The sequence below is a fragment of the Heteronotia binoei genome, chromosome 17 (genome assembly GCF_032191835.1).
Source record: "Heteronotia binoei isolate CCM8104 ecotype False Entrance Well chromosome 17, APGP_CSIRO_Hbin_v1, whole genome shotgun sequence".
Taxonomy (NCBI): Eukaryota; Metazoa; Chordata; class Lepidosauria; order Squamata; family Gekkonidae; genus Heteronotia; species Heteronotia binoei.
Genome location: NC_083239.1, coordinates 40,219,843 through 40,245,037, shown reverse-complemented (window position 1 = coordinate 40,245,037; position 25,195 = coordinate 40,219,843). Strand labels below are relative to the sequence as shown.

The 25,195-nt window shown below is 46.7% G+C and overlaps 1 protein-coding gene across 1 annotated transcript in view; it reads right to left on the bottom strand.

The window, feature by feature from the left end:
• The window catches only part of LOC132585835 (uncharacterized), a 30,178-nt gene extending 5,773 nt beyond the window's left edge, over nucleotides 1-24,405 (bottom strand). The window contains exons 1-4 of the mRNA XM_060257711.1: nucleotides 24,226-24,405; nucleotides 19,724-20,451; nucleotides 17,492-18,705; nucleotides 13,329-13,350 (exon numbers count right to left, since the gene is read on the bottom strand). Coding sequence (XP_060113694.1) covers nucleotides 13,329-13,350; nucleotides 17,492-18,705; nucleotides 19,724-20,433 — 1,946 coding nt within the window. The 5' untranslated portion in view covers nucleotides 20,434-20,451; nucleotides 24,226-24,405. The remainder of the gene's footprint in view (nucleotides 1-13,328; nucleotides 13,351-17,491; nucleotides 18,706-19,723; nucleotides 20,452-24,225) is intronic.
• Between the last annotated feature and the right edge of the window lie 790 nt (nucleotides 24,406-25,195).

Genomic DNA, 25,195 nt, shown 5'->3' with positions numbered 1-25,195 from the left:
CCCCGCTTTCTGATTACCCTGAAGCGGGGGGAGGGTCTCCAAACCGGGAGATCCCCTGCCCCCACCTGGGGATTGGCAACCCTATTTGAGTCTCCCCTTCTGTCAGCTCAGCCCGGCAGCTAGTAACTCAATCATTCCACGACACTGCTCAGAAGGTTTCTATCTTTGTGTTGCCATTCTGGAAATTTATACTTTGATTTTTTAGGCATAGAATTTTAAATGCCTGGATTTTTAATCCCTTATCTTCTGATGTTATCATGCTATTACATGACTTGGTAAGGCACCCTGAGCCTGCCTTGCAGAGAGGGCAGGATATAAATCACATAAAATTAAATTAAAGATCTTCTGGAAATACAGCTGAACTCCACAGCAGAGAAATCGGTTCCCCTGGAGAAAATGCAGGGCTTTTTTTGTAGCAGGAGCTCCTTTGCATATTAGGCCACACACCCCTGATGTAGCCAATCCTCCAAGAGCTCACAGTGCTCTTAGTACAGGGCCTACTGTAAGCTCCAGGAGGATTGGCTACATCAGGGGTGGGTGGCCTAATATGCAAAGGAGCTCCTGCTACAAAAAAAAAGCCATGAGAAAATGGCTCTTTTATCACCAACTGGTATGTAAAGGTGACCACAGCATAACCCTCTAGATTATCAACCTAGCCCATAATTGCATTCACCTTGATAAGTCTTCACTCAGTCTTTGTGGAGTTTCAGGCACTGCTGCTGTTCTGCTTGTTTCCCACCTAAATGGAGAAGTTGATATGTCTCTGCCTCCTCCTGGCAGGCTAACTGCACTTGCACAGGAAGCAGCCCCAGCTCTAGGGGTTCTGCCACCCCAGAATGAATACTGCACCGCCGCCCCCCCATGGGCTCCATTTGTGTGCGCCCGAAGTGCGCGCAGGGTGCGACGATGTCACCCAGAAATGACATCATCATGACGGTGCGCTTTTCACAAGTGTTTTTTTTTTTCAGCTCCGATCACTCAGAGCCGAGAAAGAATGCTCTGCGCATCCCCCTGCCCAGCCCTCTCTGGGTTCGGACTGGAGAGCTGGGCAGGGGGCGTGTTGTTCTTTCTCAGCTCTAAGCGATCGGAGCCGAGAACAGGGCCGGCTCACTCACTAGGCAAACTAGGCGGTTGCCTAGGGTGGCACCGGATTGGGCTCCCCTCCCCCCCCCCCCGCCGGTGCCCATGGCAAATGGCTGGTTTGCCTGTCTCCCTCTTCTCCCTCGCCCCCCCCCCACTGCCACCCTCTCTCCCTAGTGCTGCATGCCAGCGTCATGCTGTATCGCCGTCGCCGAGCCGAGCCTGGTCCTTAGCAGCTTCAACACAGTTGGCGCAGCTTCCTTTGAAGGGCCCATGAGATTTGCTCCCCCTCACTTCCAGTTTTGGGAAGGAGGGGGAGCAAACTCTCCCCTGCATTCCTCCCAAGCTCTTTGAAGCTTCCAGGCAGAGACTCTCAGTTTGAAGCCCCCTTTGAGGCTCTTCCTGCGTTTCTTTGCTGGCTGCTGCAAGGGAAACAATGGGGTGGATTTTAATATCCATTCCACATTTTCCTTGCAGCTTTGTCTATACTCTGCAATGGTTTCAAATGGAGTGGAGATGGTTACATTTTCAGCTTTCCTACAGCTAGCTGAAACTCACGCTTCCTGGTGTTGTGTCCTTGCAAAGGAGGATTGATGCTTTCAGCCAGCTTATCTCTCTTGAATGGACCTAACCTAGTGAGTACTCTAATGTGGGAATCCACAGTCAAAAGGGGATATTATACTGGAAAGGCTTTGCCAGTCTGAGTAGACGGGTGGGGAGAAGTTTGCAATGCCATTTCATTGTTTCCACAGAGTCAGAGCCTTGTGATGTTTTATTTTAAAAATGGCATTGCCAAATTCCACTAGTCCCCGACCGTTCCAACTTAAACCATTGGAAGAGTTTTAAGCATGTTTGTGTTTTAAGTTTTAAAAAATATCTTTAATTGCATTTGTCTGTGTCCGTTATAAAGTTTATATCTCCACTTCCTGGCATATTTTCTGACACTCATGGCCCCGCCCCACAAAGTACCATTTCTGTCAGATCCAGCCCTCCTAACAAATGAGTTTGACACCCCTGGATTAAACTGTGCCTCTGAACAGGCCCAGTGTGTCTTTTTGTTGAAAGAATCCTTAAAGGAGATTCACAGAGTTTTTGAATACCCATGCTAGGTGTAGAAGCTGCTGAAATACCACAAGGCTTGCAAATAGGGCTGCCAATCTCCAGGTCGGGGCAGGGGATCCCCTGGTTTGGAGGCCCTTCCCCCGCTTCGGGGTCATCAGAAAGCAGGGGAGGGGAGGAAATGTCTGCTGGGCACTCCGTTATTCCCTATGGAAAACAATTCCCATAGGGTATAATGGCAAATTGATTCACGGGTAACTGAGGCTCTAGGGGAGTTGCTTTTTGAGGTAGAGGCACCAGACTTTCAGCATAGCATCTTATGCCTCTCTTCAAAATAACCCCCAAGTTTCAAAACTATTGGACCAGGGGGTCAAATTCTATGAGCCTCCAAAAAGGTGCCCTTATCCTTCATTATTCCAAATGGAGGGAAGGCATTTAAAAGGAGTGTGGTCCCTTCCAATGTGGTGGCTAGAACTCCCCTTGGAGTTCAATTGTGCTTGCCACACCCTTGCTCCTGGTAAGCAAGATATAACGCCACCCCCAAAGTCTCCTGGCTCCATCCCCAAAGTCCCCAGATATTTCTTGAGTCAGACTTGGCAGCCCTACTTACAAATAAGTTTAATATCAAGAAAAATCCACTTACCCCTCACAGCCAAGTGCTCCTCTGAGAAGCCAGCACGTTGAAACCCCCTGTTATCCTGAGGAAAGCCTGAACTCTGACTGGCAATGCAAGAGAAAGCAAGCTTGTTTGTATTGAGCTCTGGGACCTGCCACCCCCTTGTGGGGAGAGGACACTTAGAGAAAATAAATCACGTGATTTCTTGAATTTTAGGGTTGCTGGATGGTGTCAACAAAAATACTGGACACATTTGATTTTTTAAAAAAAAAAAATAATAACATCTTGCGGACCAATATATGTACACACGATTGAAAAGTGCCCTGTCCCTGTAATAGAGACTCAGGTGTGGAAAGGAGTCACTGAAGCGTTTGATGGCATGGAGGCTGATCCCCCCCCCCTCCAGGAAACCTTAAAAAAAAAGTAGTCCCCTGTGCAAGCAGCAGTTGTTTACAACTTTGGGGTGATGTCGCATCACGTTTTCATTGCAGACTTTTTTATGGGGTGTTTTGCTCTTGCCTTCCCCAGTCATCTACATTTTGCCCCCCAGCAAAGCAAGCTGGGTACTCCTTTTACCGACCTCGGAAGGTTGGAAGGCTGAGTCAACCTCGAGCTGGCTACCTGAACTCAGCTTCTGCCAGGATCGAACTCAGGTCATGAGCAGAGAGTTTGGACTGCAGTACCGCAGCTTTACCACTCTGCACCACAGGGCTCCTAAATATGATACTATGTGTAATGTACTGGGGTCGGCGCAGTAAGAGACCAGTGTCGGAGAGTGATTTCAGCAAGCTTTACTTCAGGAACACACACACAACACACTGAGCTCTGTTCAAACTTCCCGCTCCTTTATACAATTCTTGCCCCCTTCTGATTGGTCCTTAACTATCTACACGGATTGGCTATTTACAGGGGCCTAAGGCCTATCAGGGTACAGTATGAGCCTGGATGTTGATTGACTACTTATGTTTCAATCCTTCCCCTGATTGGGCACGCTTAGGCCTTCTCTGGAACCCTGGTGTGGAGTTCAAGCTCTGGCTTGTTCGGCTTCCCTCCAAAAGTAACAGTTCTCCCATTTGAGCCTAGGACACAACACCCCTCCCCCCATAGTTCCCGCTACCAGGTGACATAGTCCTGGAGATATGCCGGAGGGCGGCGGTCTCGTGTCGAGCGTCAGAGCTCCGAGGGGACTGGGCGTTCCGACTCAGTTGGTGGTTCCGCGGCTGCAGAGCTGGAGACATCTGGGACGGCGGCCCCGGGAGACCTGGGTTCAGCTGCGTGGTCGGGGGTCTCCTCCTGCTGGGCCGAAGCGGGCTCCACGGAATCCTGTTCTGTGTCAGGCTCTTGCGGACTTACATTGTCTGGATCTGGAGCCTCTGACCTTGGCTCCCCGGCAGGCAGGCGACCTCGGAGTTGGTCGATGTGTCGCCTCAGGAGATGTCCACCCTCCAAGGTCACTGCATAGGAGACCGGTCCGGTGACGCGGTCCACCTTTCCAGGGAGCCAGGAGGGGCCAGTGGTGGCATAGTTCCGTGCCCACACTGTCTCACCTGGGTAGAACCCTCTGGGGGCTTTAAGGTGTTCCGGCGCCGATTGCCTGTCTGGGGCTCGGTCAGGGTGCAGCTTGTCCAGCAGGGTGCTGATGCGGCGGCCCATGAGGAGTTCTGCTGGACTGCGACCTGTGGAGGCAGTGGGTGTGGTCCGGTAGGCCATTAGGAAATACGCCATGTCTTTTGGCCAGTCTGAGGGGCCCAGACGGTTCAAGGCCTCCTTTGCCGTGCGCACCATCTGCTCTGCCTAGCCGTTGGTGGCTGGATGAAACGGGGCAGAGCGAATGTGCCTGATGAGGTTCTTGGCCAAGAAGTCCTGGAACACTGCGGACGTGAATGCTATGCCGTTGTCGGTGACGATGGTCTCCGGCAAACCGTGGGTTGCAAAGATGGCCCTCAGAGCCCTGATGGTTGCCTGCGACGATGGCGAGGGCACCTGGACCACCTCCAACCACTTGGAGTATGAATCCACTAGTATGAGTAGAGTCCACCCATGGAAGTGGCCAGCAAAGTCCATATGCAGTCTTGACCAGAGGGTTTTGGTGGATTCCCATGATTGCACTGGGCCACGTGGGGGGTCAGGCCTTGACATCTGGCACGTCGGGCACCTTTTAACCCAAGCCTCAATTTCTGCATCGAGGCCGGGCCACCAGACATAGCTCCGTGCGAGAGCCTTCATGCGGGCTATGCCTGGGTGTGCCTCATGCAGGGCTCTCAGCACTTGGTCTTGCAAGGGTTTGGGGATGACGACTCTGTTGCCCCATAGTAGGCAGCCTTTGTGGGTGGAAAGTTCATCTTTCTGGGCTGCAAACGGAGTAAATTCCGGCCCAGTTGAGCCCTTGGGCCACCCCCTCCCCACCCAGTCCAAGACACAGGAGAGGACTGGATCACGAGCAGAGCGGGCAGCAACGTCACGGGCGAGCAATGGCCTGTCTGGAAGCATGTCCATCAGTAGGATCTGATGAGCCGGGGCTGGATCGGGATCCACGTCAGGCAAGGGCAAGCGGCTCAGGGCGTCAGCATGGCCCATTGCCTTGCCCGGGGAATGCACTAGGGTGTAAGTGTAGAAGGCTAGAAAAATGGACCAACGGAGGACCCGTGGGGACAACACCTGAGGGGTCTGCCGGTCTGATGCAAAGAGGCCCAAGAGGGGTTTGTGGTCCGTATAGAGGGTAAAGGGCCGGCCGTAGATGTAATCATGAAATTTTTTTACGCCGGCCACGACTGCCAACCCTTCTTTTTCAATTTGGGCGTAGTTCCGCTCCGCCGACGAGAGGGTCCGCGAGTAATACGCGATAGGGACTTCAGTCCCATCAGGGAGTCGGTGGCCCAGAACTGCCCCCACGCCATAAGGGGATGCGTCGCATGCAAGGACCAAGGGCAGGGTCTCGTCGAAATGGGCAAGGACGGAGTTGGACATCAGGAGGCCCTTGATATCCTGGAAGGCTTTAGCATGCTGGCGGCCCCATGCCCAGGGCTGGTTCTTGTCTAGAAGCCGGTGCAGGAGTTCTCGGAGGGCGGAGGGAGCGATCCCAGCGCTTGATTTAAGCATCAGAGCTGGGGCCAGGCAGACAGGCAAGGAGGAAGCACGCTGCTCCCTCCACAGCCGGCGCTCGCGAAGTGCAGGGTTTGCAGTGGGGCCACGTGGAGCGATCCCAGCGCTTGCTGGAAGAAGTTGGAGCCAAGCAGGGAGGCGCCGGGGAAGCGCCGGATCGGAGGCAGAGGCAGCAGATCGCCCCCCCAGGAAGGTACGTACCTTCACTCCATAAGACGCACACACTTTTTCCCCCACTTTTTTTGGGGGGGAAGTGTGTCTTATGGTCCAAAAAATATGGTAAATTCTATTCCCATTGAACAAGTTTCATCCTTTAAGTACCTGAGGGTCATGTTTCAAGCAAATGGAAGAAGAACCACCAATATAAACATGATTACCTCAAATGCCAAAAGGAGTGCTGGGGCTATCCAAAAATTCTACTAGGGCAAAGGGGGTAAATGCATAATTGCGGCCCTTAGATTGTTTAAGGCCAAATCCCTCTGCCAGCTAACATCTGGTGCCCCAATCAACATCACTACAAACTACCAAAAACTGGAGAGCATTCAATCAAAAATTTTAAGAACAGTTCTCCAGGTACCCAAGGGCATTCTGAATGCATTAATTAAGAAAGAAACTGGCATGATTACAGTAGAAGCGAGGCTTTGGATTTTGGCCATCCAGTTCTGGTTGAAACTTATGTTTTTTCCTAATCAGTTTAATTCTGCAAGATACCTTGGTCTTAAAATGGATTAGGGCCATAGAGGACAGAATTCATTATTACGGCCTTTCCAAACAATATCTCAGTTCTCTCACTATGATAATCCTAGAGAGATAGTGAAACAGAGAATATTGGATGTTGCCAGACAAAATGACCTTAATAGCACAACCAAATGATGAGCTCTGACAGAACCAATCAACAGAGTGACCCCGATGTCCTACCTATACCACTTAACAAATAATGAATATAGGAGAACGTTTACTCTTATGAGGTGGGACGTTCTGCCTTCAGCGGTGGTAGAGGGGAGATACAAAAAAGGGCCATTCCAAGAATGATTATGTCCCTGCTGCAATGATGGTATTGAATCTTTAGTCCATGTCATATTTGACTGAGGCTTATCATGATCATCGAGAAGTATTTCCATTTTCCACGGCCATACCTTTTACCAGAAGCCAAAAATTGCAGCTCCTTAAGAATCTTTTTGGCGACAGAAACTCTGAGGTTACATACAAATTAGCAAAATGTGACTGGCTTGCCACAAGAATAAGGAAAAACTCTAATAATTCAGTCAGGAAATGGCTAAACACCTTTGCCAGTCTGTTTGCTGTAACTGCCACGTTTTGTAGTTTTATAACAGTATTTTATGCCTTTTATGTATGATTTTGTGGTCAATCGGTTTTAATTTTGTATGATTTCACTGCTTTGAATGCTGGCTTAGGCAGTGAATGAACCATTTATTTATTAAGGGAAGAAGCAAAGAGGTCTAGACAGGATTTTTAGTTTATCCTTGGTTTTAACACTAATTTTCCATCTTCAGTGTCTTAAAGTCTGTATCCATATTTTATGTATATTTTAGGTAATATCGTATTTTAGTATTGTATAATAATCATTGTATATTTATATCACCTTTTATTGGTTATGAATTGGACTTTTATGAATTGTTTGTTGGTCTATGACCATTATAAATAAATTCATTCATTCAAATACGATACTATTAAACCTCTATTAACAGCACAGGACTTTTTCCCCCCCGGGCAGTTGGCAACTCGAACCAGAATCTACCCAGTCCAAGTCTGACACACCGAACACTGCTGTGCAAGTGTTCGTATTTTAAAAAATTAATTGGATTTATTTTTCTATTAACTGCCCTCCCCAGTAGAACCAGGCTCAGGGCAGGGAACAGTACAATACTATTGAATACGTACAAATGTGTTGAAAGAAGATATGGATAATGTTCATTCATTCATTATAGGGAAAAGGGGACCCCCACTTTTCCCCAATTTTTAGCATTTAAACTTCTGTGTGCTAGCTTTCTGATATGGTACATTCAGCTTTCAGACTTAGAGTTAGACCCCCCCTTCTTTCGTTCCTTGTGTTTTAATTTTTCCACAGCATTTGTTCTTCTAGTCAGCAATAGATAACATTATGATTGGGAAAGTTTTCAAAAGCCAGGCTGTTACAATTTATGGCATGTAGCATGAAGAAGTACAAGGACCAACAGTGAACACAAGCTGGGGCCATGCACATAAAGTCTATTGTTTTGCTGAGTAGATAAGGGGAAATTGTTGCTAGGCAATGTTGTATCTTCCTAAGTAACCTGATCTTCTTTGTATGACCAAAAGCCCAGCCTCACGGCCGGTCAAAGCTAGATTGTAAGCTCTTCAATGGCAAATTGCCACAGAGAAGCTGAAGTCTGTGAAGTGACATTTCTGCATTTCAGCTTCTTTGGCCTTTCAAGGACCTCAGTGTCTGTGTGCAGAACTGCTGCAGGTGTTGAGCACAGTCTTTTGCAGATAGACCTAACTAGAATTATCCAGTACTAAAAAAGCTAAAGAAAGCTGGCTCTAGTTCAGTTTACAACCAGAAGCACAGCACAGTGCAAACAGCAGCAACCACAGGGAGATTATAAAAAGACACATGAGTACATAAAATATAAACATAAAAGATTAAATATTAATGCAAATAGCAAAATATTGCAGACAAAATAGTACCAATCCACCTCTTCTGATTTAGTGCGTCTAATGGAAAAAGTTATGCAGTCAGGGCATCTGATTTAGCGCATCTAATGGGAAAAGTTATGCAATCAGGGCTTTTTTTAAAGCTGGCTTGGCATGGGGTGTGGCCTAATATGCAAATTAGTTCCTGATGGGCTTTTTCTACCAAAAAAGCCCTGACTAGAATACACTAATTAAAATTACAATCTGTTACCTCAGCATCAACTTTGGAAATCCAGATAGCGCACAATTTAATTGCTTGGGAACAAAATGTGGCAACCTTCTGGGTGGTCTCAGTATTTATATCAGAGAGAAGCATAGTAATAGTCCCGGAATCAAAAGTGACTGAACGGTGTTCAAGTAACAGAGGAATCAAAGCAGTACGAATCTCATTATAGAAGACGCAATGGAGAAAAAACATGTGCCAGCGTCTCTATCTCACCTCCATTGCAAGGAAAGAATCTCTCCACCCATGGGAGTTTATGATATCTGCCATCAATAACTGAGGAAAAAGAGCTGGGTGTGCGGTATAATGGTTAGGATGCTGTGTTGCAACAAGGGAGACCCACGTTCTAGTTCCCACTCAGCCAGGACACTCGCTGGATGGCCTTGGACAGTCCTTGAGAGAGAAGGAGCAACCTCAGAAAAATGTGGAGAAACTAAAGGGAGGAGTGAAGGATGAGGCAGCAGCCCCTGAGCTCTTTGGAGCAATGGAAGGATAAAAATCAACATGTTAGACAGTGAACCCTGTTAGTCCCCTCTGCCACCCCTTGGCAAATTAGGGAGAGGAAACAACAGCAACAAAATGGGGTTCTGTGTTGCCATCTCTGTTTTCCATTATGTTTATGGACTTCCAGCTGTGCCCTCAAGTGCAGAAAATTTTATCATTAATTGTATGACTTTCAAAACTGACAGTCTCCAGAGAATATAAGGAGGGTGTCCTAAGAATTGCACATTAGTCTAGGCAAGAGGAATTTGTCAGGCTGAATACAGACTTCCCAGAAAGTTAAGAGAATCTTCTTGACTGGCTATGCACATTATTCGGTGGATTGAAAAGAAAAATGTGATTCTTGGGCCATTTCAGCTTTCTGTTTCTATAAAGCAGTCTGAACTCCTAAAAACGGCAAAACAGAAAACAATCACGAACTGATAGCTTTCACATCAGAGGCAAATACTACTTAAATGTTATCAGGACCCACAGATATGGCTCCTGGGGTTTGTTTATTTATTTATTTATTTACTTTGGATTTATATGTCGCCCACTCCGCAAGCAGACTCAGGGCAGCTAACATCTGGGCGGTTGGGAGTGCGGGGGAACATCAGTAGGGGAACAAGATTCCAGTGGCCCAAAAGAGCCAAGAAACTTGTTTTTGTGTGAAATTTCGCTAAGATCTGGGTGGCATGTAGGGCCTCTCAGCATCCCTAAACACACAGGAAGACAAAAGTCTATTTAGCTGGGCTGGAGCCCACCTGGATAGGGTTGCCAGCTCCAGGTTGGGAAATGTCTGGAGATTTAGGGGTGGAATCTGGGGAGGCAGCCATACTGCCGGAGGAGGAAGGGGACAGAACTTCTGTCCCAGAAGAAATGCTGAGGGTAGCTTGTGGAGACCCAGAATAAGCAATGAAGGTAAAGAACAATTTCCTGAAAAACCTCTTCTAGATTTATAGGAGTGGAGGGAAGATAGGTTTCAGCCCAGGATGTTATCTTGTTGTAGTGTGGAGGGGTGACATAAAGGAGAGATTTTGCTTACAACAACATGTATATATGTGTCTGAATATATACAAATTACAGCCAATAATGATATAAACTGGTTTAGGTTCCCATTGAGGTAGAGAGGTGAGAAGTATGAGGGAGGGAGGGATGCAAATTAAGATTTTGTCTCTTGTTCTATAATCTCAATAAATTTCTTCAGGGTCTTTTTTTGCAGAAAAGGCCAGCAGGAACTCTTGCATATTAGGCCACATCCCCTGATGTCACCATTGCTTCACACAGGGTGTTTGTTTAGAAAAGGCCCAGCGGGAACTCATTTGCATATTAGGCCACACACCCTGACACCCAGCCAGCCGGAATTGCGTTCCTGCTCAAAAAAAGCCCTGAGTTTGTTCCTTGAAACATGATCCTCTAACACCCCACCAGAAGAAAACTAAGAGCATTGCCCCCAATTGCTACACTCTCCTCATTGTAACATACTAGACTGAAACTGTAAACAAAAGAAGAAATTTCCCTGCATTTCTTGGAACCCTGCATGCCCTTCTCTCCAGTTGAAGTTTCACTTTCCTGTAAACCAGCTAGGTGCAGAGTTGCCAATTCCAGGATAAGGAATTCATGGAGATAGAGGCTGAGCCTAGAGAGGAAGGAGGGTTCTAAGTGGGGTATAATGTCATAGGGTCCACTCTTGGGTTGCCAGGGAATGGGCATCTGACTTGAGAATGGGTAAAGTAAAGACAAGGGACACATCCACACATTGTTACAGGTTGTGCTGTTATTGGACTGAAGCCAGGGTCCATAGCCCTACTGTGTGCATCTGTTGAATTCTGACACAGGGTGGTGGTCACAACCACAAAATGACTGCCAGCAGAGGCAAAGATATCAGGAAGTGATGTCATGCTTAAATGAATGACATCATCCAGTAGTAACTCTTTAACCTTTCAGGTAGATCTGTTTAAAGGGATGCCTTTTCAAACAGACATACCGTTTACAAGTGGTTTTCTTGCATATGGAAAGCTTACCTTCACTCACAGTGAAGATCATAGTGCTGGGGGGGGGGGCAGTTCCAATCCAAATACCTTTGTCAGGTCTTTGGTGCCCCTCCCGGTCCCCCGGCGTCGCCGTTGCCCCACCCGGGCACTCTGGGGCGTTCCCCGGAGGTCTCAGAAACAGGGGGGTGGGCACTGGGTTACTTCACCGCAGGCCCCCGTTCCCTCCTGGCTGTGCTATGGCTCCTGTCCCTCTCTCGCGCGAGGCAGCCTCTTTGCGCATCAGCCAGCTCTCCTCAGCGACCTCCTCCCTCCCTCCTTTTATGCTTCCCGACCCATCCTCCCCCCTCCCAGGACCTGCCCCTCTCTGGCTCCTCCCCCCTTCAAAGCCCCAGACGCCCAGGAGAGGTGCCTCGGGGACGGGCTGACTGGGCGTGCCTCGGGCGTCCCAGCCCTCAGCGGCGTGCTGCAAGGGAGCGTCTCGTGCTGCGACGAGCTGAATGGCTCTCCCTCTTGCTCTCCGGCGTCTTGCCCCGGCCAGACCTCACGGACTCGAAGCCGGGCTCGCCGTCTGGGAGGCGTCGCTCGGGTGGCTGCTTTCGCCCCGTCAGTCGAGGTGAGGGGTGGGGCCTCCACAGGGGCTTGGAGAGGTGGGGGGGGCTCTTGGGGCAATGCCGGGGGCTTGGAGCGGCTGGCAGGCGCCGGGGGGTCTCCTCCGCGCAGTCCCTGCCCGGGCTGGGCGGGACAACCTTTATTGGCACAGAAATAAAAAGTACAGCATGGCAAATTTACACAGAGTTTCAGTTATAAAAACCAGTCAAACATAAGGGGGAGGAGCTAATCTTTTGCTCCCTGATTGTTATGGCAGCCAAAAGGTACTTTGCAACTAGGCTTGTGATTTGGAAACATCGGTTGCTGCCGAAGCAACTTTTTAAAAATCTGCACAGCTTATCAGATCTCCAGGGGCCAATCACAAGCCCTGCTGAACGAAAGACCCATCTAGCTCCACCCTCTCTCTAAAAACACTTGAGTGCCAGCAACGGGGTTGGTGGGCACCAGGGCTTTCTTTGAGCAGGAACAGACAGGAATGCAGTTCCTACTGTCTTGGTGTCAGGGGTTCTAGCCTAATATGCAAATGAGTTCCTGCTGGACTTTTCCTACCAAAAAAGCCCTGGAGAGCACCATAGCATTGGAGATCCCTGCATTTCTGCAGTCATTTTCCACCCAGAGGGGGAAACATTTCATGTTGATTCTGTTGGATCAGGCCACTCATTTTCCTGAAGTCCAGCCTTTGTCCAGAACGGATGGGAACTCTGTAACTGGTGCCCTCATCCCTATATTTGCCAGGCTAGGAATTCCAAAGGAGGTCCTCACAAACTTGGGGACCACTTTCCTCTCCAGCACGTTTGTGGTATGTTGGGAATACTGAGGGGGGAACTCTAGCACTCTGCAACTTATTATCATGAGACCAACAGAGCCATAGAGCAGTTCAATGCCACTTTGGGAGTGCAGTGATTAAGATGTTGCAGAGCATCCCCGTGACTGGAATAAGAAACCTGTGCCAGCTACTTTTTGCACACTAGGAGACGAAGCAACATAGTTTAGGATTCAGTCTGTCTGAGCTGATGTGTGGTCGGCAGGTCAGAGGATCACTGGAAGTCGTTAAGGCTCTTTGTGCAAAAGAATAAGCAACCATTTTAAACTATGGAGAACCCACTCAGTGAAATGCTGGCTTTGGTTCATCAGAAGAACCTTGCTAAATCAGACCAATGGTCCATCTAGACTAGCATCCTGTCTCACAGTGGCCAACCAATTCCTCTGGAGGGCCAATAGCATAGCACAGAAGTTGAGGCCTTCCCCTGATGTTGCCTCCTGGCTCTGGGATTCAGAGGCTAAGTGCATTTGAATGTGGAGGTTCCCCTCAGCCACTATGACTTGCAGCCATTGACAGACACCCTCCATGAATCTATAATCTCCTTTCAGAGCTGTTTATTCCAGTGGCCGTCACTGCATTCTCTGGCAGTGAATTCCACATTTTAACTACTCTTTTTGTGAATTAGAATTTTGTTCATTCTGAACTTACTGCCCATCAGCTTCATTGGAAACTGTCAGGGAAACACGAGGTCAACCCTGTGGGTTTGCAAGGTTAAGTGTACACAAGAACCAGATTATTGTTTAAACATAATTATAAAGTTTATTTATCAAATATTAACAAAAAGATTAGTATTCATCATCAGACGATGAATTTTTGGCATGTATAGACATATACAACATGCCAGCCAATTACAGATTAGGAGATTACAGATTAGGAGAGTACAGATTCCATACAAAGTAAAATTAAAGGTACAAGATAAAGACAGAAATAACAGCATAATAAAGCCTAATGCATAGTATTACTTATCAGAGTGTATAACCATAACATTATTGCCAGCACACTTCTCTGAAATCAAACAAAAAAACAACAAAGCTAGCTCCAACTACTTAACACTAGGGATGTGCATTCGGTTCGGCCGAACCATATTTACAGCCGAATCACCACTGATTCGGCTGTATACGGAATAGACTGAAGCCGATCCCCATAGGCACCCATTACACGGCAGCCGAATACGGCTCGCCGTATGCTTCCGAATACCTATTCGGAAGTATACGGCTGTCAATTCAAAAGGTGGGAAAGTAGCTTCTGCAGCCTCAAAGGAGCTGCTTGCCTACTTTCCCGCCTTTAGTTGCCTTTTCCCGCCTCTCCCATAGCCTCCCTGGGATCAGGGAGGGGGGGGAGGGGGAAGAGGAGCCCCAGCAGCCAATCCAAAGCATGCATTTGCAAAATGCATGCTTTGCAGGGCTTTTTAAGGAGTCTTCCTGGCTGGACTCCTCCATTGCTGCTGTGTTGGTTGGTGTGAGAGATTGTGCTGCTGCTGGCTGGCCCTTGGCTTCAGCTGCTGGCTGCTGCTCTCTCACTCAGCCTTACCAGACTTCCCTGGACTAGAGAAGACAAGGTAAGACAGTCTTGGGGTTCTTGTTTTTATTTATTGTTGGTAAAAGGACTTTTTAAGACTCAGAGTCCCTTTACTTATCCAGATTTGGGTGGTGGTGGTGGTGGTGGTGGTGGTGGTGGTGGGGTAGCTTATTTGGGGTTAGGGGTTTCTGCTTGGGGAGGGGGCCTGGGGTGGGGGGGGTTTGCCAATTTGCCCATATCTTAATTTAGTGAGAGGACTTTTAAAAGTGCAGTGTCCTTTTACTTCTCCTGATTTGGGTGGCTTGGATTTCCTGGGGTTAGGGTGAAGGGTTTTTTTTTTTTGGGGGGGGGGGTTAGCAAAGTTCCTGTATTGTTAAAAGTTGAGTTTTTTTACTGTTTTAAAAGTATTCAGTGTTTGATTTGTTGCTGCTGTGTTGTGCTGCTGCTGTTACTTTTATCTTCAGGTTATTGGGGGGGTGCTGTTTGGCCTAATTTTCATTGTTTAAAAGGCCACTTTTGTCCCCCTTTTCCTGGTTCTGGTTTTAGGGGTGGGGGTGTTGTTGTTGACTGATTTGGCCTGAGCTTTCTTGTTGGTGAAAAGGCCACTTTTTAAACACTTGGCCTTTTGTGATTCTGCTGGTTTTGTTTTGGTTTTTTTAAATTACCTCTGGATGGTGTGGGGGTTGGCCAGGGTGTGTGTGGGCTGTGTGGGCTGGGTCACTTTCTTGTTTTTATAGAGTAGATTGTGTGTTCTGTGGCAGGGAAGCTGGCACCTGGATGAGAGACCCAGAACCAGCAAGCTTGTTGTGCTTGGCCAGCTCTCCCCGTGTTGTTTGGGGCAGGGCTAGAGAGCTGGCATCTGTAGATTGTGTGTTCTGTGGCAGGGAAGCTGGCACCTGGGTGAGAGACCCAGAGCCAGCAGGCTTGTTGTGGTTGGCCAGCTCTCCCCATGTTGTTTGGGGCAGGGCTGGAGAGCTGGCATCTGTAAATTGTGTGTTCTGTGGCAGGGAAGCTGGCACCTGGGTGAGAGACCCAGAACCAGCAGGCTTGTTGTGGTTGGCCAGCTCTCCCTGTGTTGTTTGGGGCAGGGCTGCAGAGCTGGCATCTGGGTTTGCTGCAGCCAGGTCTGCCTCAAACCCCCTGCCCCCCGCCCCCCCAGTAGCCTCTAATTATGCCCTATGTTGCCATTGATGTCAATGGCCCATAGGGTATAATGATGGAATAGGGGCACCCTCTTTGGGTGCCCCTGGAATGGGATCCCCTGGCCCAATCTTTTTGGGACTTGGGGGGGGTTGGAGGGGACTTCCTGATGAGTGTAGTAGGCCCACAGGGACATATGGAAGAAAACAGTCCTTCAAATAATGAAGAAGAATTTAATATTTAAGAACAGAGAATCAAACAAAATCCTGCTCATTCATTGATGCAAGACCGGCTCATTCATTGATAGTCCATGTTTATTTAATACTGAGAGAAGTAATTTCCTGAGGAAAATGTCTTGAATGGACTACAGCTTGGGGGGAAAAAACATACCTTGGTGCATGTTTTAGAAGGTGTGCAATGGATTAGATATTCATTCCATATGCACAGGTATGGGAATTAGGTATACCCTTTTCCCATGTTTTACATAAAATTAAAACTACAGCTACTGAAGCGGGAAGAACCAGGAGTAGACGTTGAAAAATCTGGATTCATTTAGGGCCTGTCGGATTAAAGTATGCAATGTGTAAATAAACACGTTGAGTTCCTTCATTAAAGGCTGGGGACCTGTTCTTAGGAAGTCCAGTGGATCTTGAGCCTGCTCACTACAACAAACAAGAACACGATTTCAAGCACCCAAGCCCACTTTGCATGTTGAGAGCAGCTGTGCTACGTGATGGAAATAGGCCTACCTTTTGCCCACTTATGGCGAGAGACCTCCAGGGGCTGCTCCAGTTGCCCAATGACACTCAGCTGGTTGGCAGGTGGAAATAGGTTAGCCAAACTTGGGGGTGGGGAGTGTTGCAGTCATCATCCTCATATTGTGATGCAACTTCTATGGTGCTGCACCATGGGTGACACTCTAACACAGGGGTGTCAAACATGCAGTTTGGGGGACAAATCAGGCCCTCGGAGGGCTTCTATCAGACTCCTGAGCAACTGGTTGTCATCTGCTTCCTTCTCCCTATATCTTTCTTCCTTCTCAATAACAGCTTGCTTTGCGAGGCTTGCTCAATTGCACAGAAGCTACAGAACAAAACCTCTATTTTCTCCATTGGCTGAGGCGCCTCCCTTGGGGAGGAATAGCTTACTTTGCCAGGCTCTCTCAATTACACAGCAGAGCTACTGAGCCAAGTCTCTTTGTATTGGCTGAGGCTCCCCCCCCCCGGCAATTCCCTGGGGAAGGAAGGAAAGAGCCAGATCTTCCTTTGCCCAGTTCCCTGGATCCCATGGGAAAAATACAAAGAAAGCATCTTTAAGACCGAGTACTAACGTTTTAAGCATATATATGGCCCAGCCCAACATGGCTTGGCCCAGTCTGACATGGTCCAGCCCAAAAAGGTCTCATTTATGTCAGTTCCAGCCCTCATAACAAATTGCCATTTGATGGATGGATTGGTTCTCTGTTATGTTCGACATCATGTCAATAAAGGCTATTGTATTATTAAATGAGTTTGACACCCCTGCTCTAACACTTGGCCAGAATCTCTATGGAAGTCATACAGTTTGGGGGTGAGTGCTAGACCATTGCCCTGCAAATAACACCACTTCTGGGTCACACCAGAAGTCCTGCCAGAAGCGGCATCATTGTGCAGGAGCGATTATCCTAACCCCCTGCCCCAGTAAGTTCCCACTCCTCCTATTTCCCACCATTCGCCAGGCCATACTGGCAACTCTAGATGGAAACAGTATCACAAGATACTAGCACGCAAGATACTAGCACACTAGTATCACAAGATACTAGTATCACAAGATACTAGTCATTCAAGAATTCTTTCTTCAGAACTTTGTCGCTCATGCTGTTCTTCTACCCAGATCTGCTACCTGGACGCTTCAGATGGCTTCCAGATGTCAGATACATTGTACTTGAAGACTTGAAAAAGTCTCCTTGAAACATCTGGATGGAAATTTTCCTATCACACAAGAGTACTCAGTTCTACTGTTCTCTTTGGAGGTCAGTTAAAAGGGAGGGGGGAAAGCAACCAAACAGAAATGCAAATCTTTCTCATGCTTGAGCTCTGATCTTGTGCATTCATTCGCACATTTTGCTCTTGTGGGACTCACATCCCAACTGAGGGTCTTGGATCCCTAGTTGCTGGTTTCAGAAGGCTCAGCAGCTTTTGCCCGAACATTCTCAGCATCTTCCACGATGTCTTTCAGGAAATTTTGCAGCACGTACAATGTGGTGGCGAAGGAACTAACTCCTCCAATCAGAGAGCCCAATACTGGTACAAGATATAACACATTCATGGTCCCACAAACCAATGACTTGGTCAAGAGACCAACTACAAATTCTGGAGTGATCTCATTGGACATTGGAGACTTCGTGATAGTGGATTTCAACACTTCATAATCTTTGCCAACCCGTTTTGCAGCTCTGCGGAGGGAATCTTCATCCAAGCCAAAGACTTTGTAGAAACCGAGCAGCGCTCCTACCAAGATGCTAACATCACAGACCAAAGAAAGTCCTGGGACAGGAACTGCCCCAATAGCACAAGACACAAGAGCAATTTTCCATATACGGGTCTCCATAGCAGCCTTCTTCTTTTCCAGGATTTCTCTTGAGAATACTGGCAAAGCCAAAATAAATGCATGCCTCTTGAGACCATCTAGTTCCCTTTCCAAGGTCTCTTCCAAGAGAGGGAAATCGTACATATTCAAATGCCACCTAGAGATGAGGAAGACCTTTGGCGAAGGCTCTCCTGCCATTATCAGATTGTCACAGCAATAGTTCTTAACCTTCTCAATGGTTTTCTCCTCACTGAAGTTGGGTTTCCTTCTCTCAGAATCCATACAGAGATCCATCTTGGAACGCACAAAATAATACTTCTTCTGCATTTTCTTAATTTCTTGAGCCAGGAGGGCATCATTTTCACTGAACCGTTCTGCAGCAACGATGATGAAGAAATCATATTGGCTAAAATTGACCTTCTGTAGGTAATTCTCTGGAGTAAATTCAGGTGTCCCGATTCCTGGTAGATCCCATAAAGTTACATTGGGAAACAAGGGATGAGGGTAACCGTGGCTATCCATCGTCGTCTCCATCACTCCAGTCTGGGCCGCACCTTCTTCATAATCAGTCATGTTCCGCAGGGCATTGACAAGGGATGATTTACCGGCACCTGACACCCCAGTGACTGCGATGTCAAGCTTGGCATTCTCCAATGCATCCAATTCTTGACGAGTTTCATCTGCCACCTTTTCAAGACTGCTTTGTGCTGTGGCATCCTGCAGCTCTGTAAGGTCAATTCCTAAGATGTAGTTTGAGAAGAAAGTGCCAATTCCAGTCATCCCTGATGCTGCCATTGATCTAGAAAGGAAGACAAACATTTATTCAGAACATTTCTATCCCACCTTTATAGCTGTAACAGCATTGGCCAAGTCTGCAGTGTGTTTCATGTTCTTTTATTCTTCTCTGGATGCTACATTGTGTAGTCCCAACAAGAATAAAAGAACATGAAAGACACTGCAGACTTGACCAACCTGAAAAATCAGTAGTGGCTGAACACAGCTTAACTCAAACAGGACACAGTATCGAATTCCAAGACACTGTAATGCTGGACAACACATCCAATCACCATGTAAGACTACACAGAGAAGCCATTGAAATCCATAAACATAAAACACAATTTCAACAGGAAGGCAGAAAGTTTAAAAATGAATAGGGCATGGCTTCCAGTCCTGAAAAACACAAAATGCTCTACAGCTAACAACAGCACTATGGATAAGATTAGAATTTCAATAGCCAATCCGTATACAAAAGAACCCCCTTAGGTAAGCTCCTCCATTAGCATGTCACAGCCCAGGAAGATCCTACAAGATAATGACTCATCCCTACCCCACCTGCCTGAATAGATATAAATTACTTGCCTACCATCTTCTCCTCAATTTGACTCAGAGAGACCTCCAGTTTTCTGGGTTACAAGAGGTATAACCCAGAAAACTGGAGGTCTCTCTGAGTCAAATTGAGGAGAATGCCAGTCCCAGTTAACTCCTCAGATGCCAGTCCCAGTTACCGGCAAAATGTCAGGTCTCACAATGCCAAGACCACAGCCACACAACCCAGAAAATCTACAACAGCCAATGGACTCTGGCTGCGAAAGCCTTCGATAACATATAGTCCACCAATCCTTTGAAAGCCAATATGGCTTCTGTTCTTGGGATATGGTATGGAAACTGGTCTCTCATCCAAGTACTAACCAGGGCTAACCCTGCTTAGCTTCTGAGAAGCAATATGGGGCTCACCTGGGCTATCCAAGTCAGGTCGGTCAACCAAATTTCACATCAGCCAAGAAAATATTATTGTGCCTTAGCTAGCCCCAACATACCTCTCGTGTTCCTCCTGTTGTGCTATTAAGGCGCATCGCTTGAGGTCTTCAATTTTCTTCTCCAATGTCTTTTGCAGGAGGGGGAAATCGTACTTATCCCAGTACCAACTGGAGACGAGGAAAATCTCTGAAGAAGAAATGCCAGCCGCCTCCAACTTACGGAGGGAATAGTCCCTGATTTTTTGAAGGGTTGCCTCCTCGTTGAAGTCTGGTTTGGTTTTTTCATTTTCAATACTGGTATCCATTTTGGAGCGCACGTAGAAGAACCGCTTCTTCCTTTCCTGAATGGCTTGGGACAGCTGGAAGTCATACATGGTGAAGCGCTCAGTGCCAACAAGGATGAAGAAATCATACCGGGTATAATTTACCCTTTCTAGGTATTTCTCTGCACAGAACTCAGGTGTTCCAGTTCCTGGCAGGTCCCATAATGTCACATTTGGACACACGGGGTATGGATAACCCTGTGGATCCTCTGTGATTTGTATCACATCAATTTCGGCTGCCCCCTCATCAAAATCGGACAGACCCCGCAGAGCGTTGATGAGGGACGATTTGCCAGCACCCGATGCCCCTGTGATGGCTATGTCAACTGTGGTTTTCTCCAATATATCCCATCCGTTATGAGCTTCCATTGCCAAGTCTGTGAAATCTTCTTCCCTATCTGCCTTCATCTCTTCGTATTCCTCTGGTGTTGAACTTCCAATTCCCATGTCTGCCTTTCAGTTGACCTATAAAAGTAAACAAACATTATGATTGGTCACTTCTGTTAGATACCATCCATGCAAGATCTTCCTTTGACAAACTAGGTTTTAGCTGTTTCTCGAGAGGTCAGTTTACTGAGGGGGCTCCTGTATTGATAGAGAATTAGCCCACTATCAGATGGTTTGGGTGGTTATAATTTCTCTTGTTGAAATACTTACACCTTTTAATAATTTAATAAACCTATAAACCCTGCTTTTTAAGAGCCCTATCTACAGCAACTTACAAATAAGAAATATATCCCCCCCACACACACACAAATCCCCAATATTTAACTTAGTTCAGTGCAAGTCAATACATGAATGATATTGATTGCTAAAGCAGGGGGGAAAATTGAAGTCAACCAAAAACGTGAGGGGTGAGGGATAAAAAAGACATGGAGGTAGCTTTCCAGAGACATGGAACCACCACTAACAAGACCCTGACTCTGGTCATCACTGGGTTCACTTCAGAAGGCAGGGCTACCCAGTCAGAAAAGACCTGTCATAGAGACCTGAGTTTGCCTTTTCTGTGACCACCCTCTCCTGCCAGAAGCGAACAAAGACAATTGCATAATTTAAAAGAAACTCAGAGCTAAGACTGTCAGTAATACAGCAATAATAATTTGCCAAAATTAAGAAACATTGTCAAAAGTAGTAAATATCTGTCAAAATATGAACATATTGTAACATACCACTTTGCAAGAAAATCTTCAAAAATTAAAGATTGCAGGTATTTAATTTGGCCACACATCCTATTTTGGCATCTATTAACTCTGTACCTAGCATGCACTATACACCTATGCTAAGGACTACCTATTTGCACTGTTGGTATCTGTAGTTCCAAAACAAAATTCTCCATTTGCTCTCTCTTTCAGCATGAGGATATTTTGTACCAGGCATGCCCCTAACCAAATTACTCAGCAAGATTTCCTTCCATCGCACCTTTAAAAGGAAACAAGGACATGGTTTAGCCATCACACTTTTTTTCCAAGTTGCATTTTCTTCCCTTTAAGAATGTCCTTTGTGTGATTTGAAAGCTGGTTCCACCACGCTTGGTCCTCTTGTTTCAAAACAATTTATTTATTATAATGTAATATATTGCAATTCCACTTAATCATTGGTTATTAAAAATTAATACAAATACATTACGTTACGTTTTCTCTACCCCTCCCGACTTTTCGTGACCCCGGGCAGTGCAAATTTTACCTCTTTTACAAACCGTTCCCTATTGCTATTTTATTTAATTTGTTAGAAGGTAATAAACTATCTATTAAAGAATCTTTCTTCATAAAAAGACATTTAAAAAGAATTTTTAAAAACATATTTATAATCCAACTTGATAATAATCCTTCTCAGTCCTTCACAGAGAAATGAAAAATATATAATCCAATAATCTCATCTTTTTTCATAATCCATATAAAGATTTTTTTTTAGATTAATCATTGTCAAAAATCGTCATATGTCCTTTAAGGTTCCATTGTTTTTCAATATACCCCCTGGTCCAATCCTTTTGAAACTTGGTGGGTACTTTGGGGAGAGGCACTGGATGCTATGTTGAAAATTTGGTGCCTCTACCTCAAAAAACAGCCCCCCCCCCGAGCCCCAGATACCTGAAGATCAATTATTCACTATACCCTATGGAAATTGGTCTCCATAGGAAATAATGGAATGCCCAGCAGACATTTCCCTTCCCCTCCCCCCACTTTCTGATGACCCTGAAGTGGGGGGAGGGCCTCCAAACCGGGGGATCCCCTGCCTCCACCTGGGGATTGGCAACCCTAGATTTTGCAGGCAAACACACAAAGTGCAAAAGGCATACAACTGCTATTTGAGTCCGGTAAAATCTTAGTGACCCATCCAATTTCCAGAGTGTAACCTTTTGATACTCAAAAACTCCCTCCGACTCTGGAAAGTTTATGCCCTGGAAATCTTGTTCATCTCTAAGGTGCTACTTTCTCTTCTGCTGCAGACCAATATGGCTACCCACTTGAAATGGTCAAAACCGGTATTGCAGTTGTCATTCAAATGTTCACCATTGAAACAACAGGGCTGTACTACATCATGGAAGTCTAGGGGGGTGGCTCATAGGCTCAGCAAGCTTCCTGTCTCCAAAAGGGGGCTATAGGTAGAAAGCCCTACTGAGCACAACTGGACTTATTTCTAGTAGGTGAATATACACATAGTATAGATCAGGGGTGGCCAAACTTGGTTAACATAAGAGCCACTTAGAATAAGCATCAGATGTTTGAGAGCCGCAAGACATGAAAGTCAGATGTTTGAGGGAAGGAAGGAAGATTGAGGGAGGTGGAAAGAAAGCAACTTTAACTTTAAATACATTCTCTAAGCTGCCAGCTGGCTTGGCTTAGAAAAGTGATTTAAAGAGACATGCCTTCTCCAAGCCAGCCAACAGGGTGGTGGGGGCTTCAAGAGCCACACAATATGTGTAAAAGAGCCACATGTGGCTCCTGAACCACAGTTTGGCCAGCCTATGACTCCAAGAAACGCTCTTAACAATATACTATTTTTTTTAAAAAATTGATACATCAGACTATGGGCCTTCAAGCACGACCTCTCTACCTCCTACTCCTGTCTTGAAACAGCACCCCCCCCCCCCGTTCAAAGATAGAGGCGAATTTTTTCTGGGTTTTTATAACGTCAAAGGGAAGACACTCCCCCCCCCCCAATGATAACTTTACACGCGGAACTCCTTTGCATCTTAGGCCATACACCCCTCATGTAGCCAATCCGCTAAAAATTTACAGGGCTCTTAGTACAGGGCCTACTGTAAGCTCCAGGAGGATTGGCTTCCTGAAGTGTGTGTGGCCATAATGCAAAGGAGTTCCTGCTACCAAAAAAAAAAAAAAAAAGGACCTACAGGCTTCTAAGATTCAGTTTCCCTTCTTAAAGGCGGTTGCAGTGAAAATTCCAGTCTGTGGGCGCTTTCCATCAAACAGACTGTAAGCATGCATATTTCTGTGTCTTAACGTAGAAGTAGAACAGGCCCGAAACGTATGTTATTCTGCCCTCCCTTTTCCAACAAGGGAGAGAACAGTAAATCCATCTGTTCCCAAGGATGTTTAGGCCCGGGCTGAATTGATATCGTTCTCAAAGGCCTCTCCCCCAGGTTCACACAGCCAAGCAGTATCTCGACCAGAGGGAAGTGTGAGAACAGGTGGAATAGGCTGCATTCTTTAACAATATATAGATAATGAATACTAACCTTTGAACTGGCCTGTACACTAACCTTTGATATGTTTTATATAGCGATGTTGTAACCAATAGGTTTCATTACTCCCAAGGATCTGTTCCTTGGCACAGCTCCTGAATTTTCAAATAAAGCTTTCTTTTGATGAAACACAAAGGACTGGTTATTGGAAATATCGGTGCTTGACACAGACGTTGGGAAAGCCCTCTCTGTGTGTGTCTCCCTCCCCTTTCGGGTTTTCCTGAATATCCAACATTTTTAAAAAGTTCTGGAAGAGCTCAAAAGCATGTTCGTTGTTCTGCGGGTGGTTTTGCTTTGCTTTTTAAAGCTAGCCCGTTCCTTTTCTAGCCCTACCAACTAGCCACAACGTGCTGCCTTTTCGAAAAGGAGAATCGGCTTCCCCCGGCAGACTTTCCAAGCCCAGGAAGGCGATTGCCAGAGGGAAGAATATTTGGGGACAATTAAGCCCGTTCTGGGGCAAAGGCTGCGCGCGCAGGATAAAGCAGCGGCCGCGGAAAAGCAGAGAAGGCAAAGAGGAGCGAGCGAGATCTGCTTACCAGCAAAATTCGCCTGGAGAATCTGGGGGGAGTCTGGAAATTCAACCGGTGGGGTGGATTTGGAGGTGGGGGGAGCTGTCGTCTCCTCTCCTTCCCCCCTTTCCAAAACCCCTTTTGCCTTTCCAGCGCTTCTTGATCGACGCTGAAGCCAGAAACAGTCGGAGAGCAAAAGCGAAAGGCGCTTTGTTTGTTTCAGCCTCGCACTCGTGATGGAGGGGAAGGAGGAGGGAGTCTGGCAGCGAGGCCAAACGGGTAGAGCGCCTGACTAAGATCTGGCGAGTCCGAGGTTCGAATCCAACGTGGAAGCTCTCTGGGTGACCTTGAGCCACACTCGTGCATTGGTAGCCGAACCTTCCTCGCAGGATTGTTGTTGGAAAAGAGGGAAAGAGAGCAAGGTCAGCTACGTTGGGACTCCATAGGGAAGAAATGATCGATCTATCCAGGCCTCAGATTCAGTGGGAGCTCACAGGAGCGCAGCTCCTGAACCTTTCTGAGTTCCGCCTCCTCTTTCTGAGAGTTTCACCAACTTGTCCATTGAACAGGGCCGGATCTACATATTTTTTAAGGGGGGGGGGCAAAAGTAAAAAATGGCCCCCTTAATTTTTTTCCCTTATGCATATGTATATAATCAATGTTTTTTGATATACTTAATAAACAACTCCAGAGGCGCTGGCCACTGGACTTATGTGTGGGGGGACAACTGCAAAGGCTTAAACTAAATTTTAGGAGACAAATCACATGTCATAAGTTGCTTACTTAGTAAGAAGTACAAAAATATGGTTCTGAATTTTTTTTTTTTCCTATCAGCATTACTTTGAGAAGGAGATCAGATCAGAGTTTCAAGTGGACACACTGGCAAGGGGGAAACGAGTGAAGTTGCCTCTATCTGCCTCTTCCACGTCTGCTAGTGGAACTCAGAGAAGGTGCCACTTGACTCCTGCTTTGTTCAGCTGCTTCAGACCAACACAGC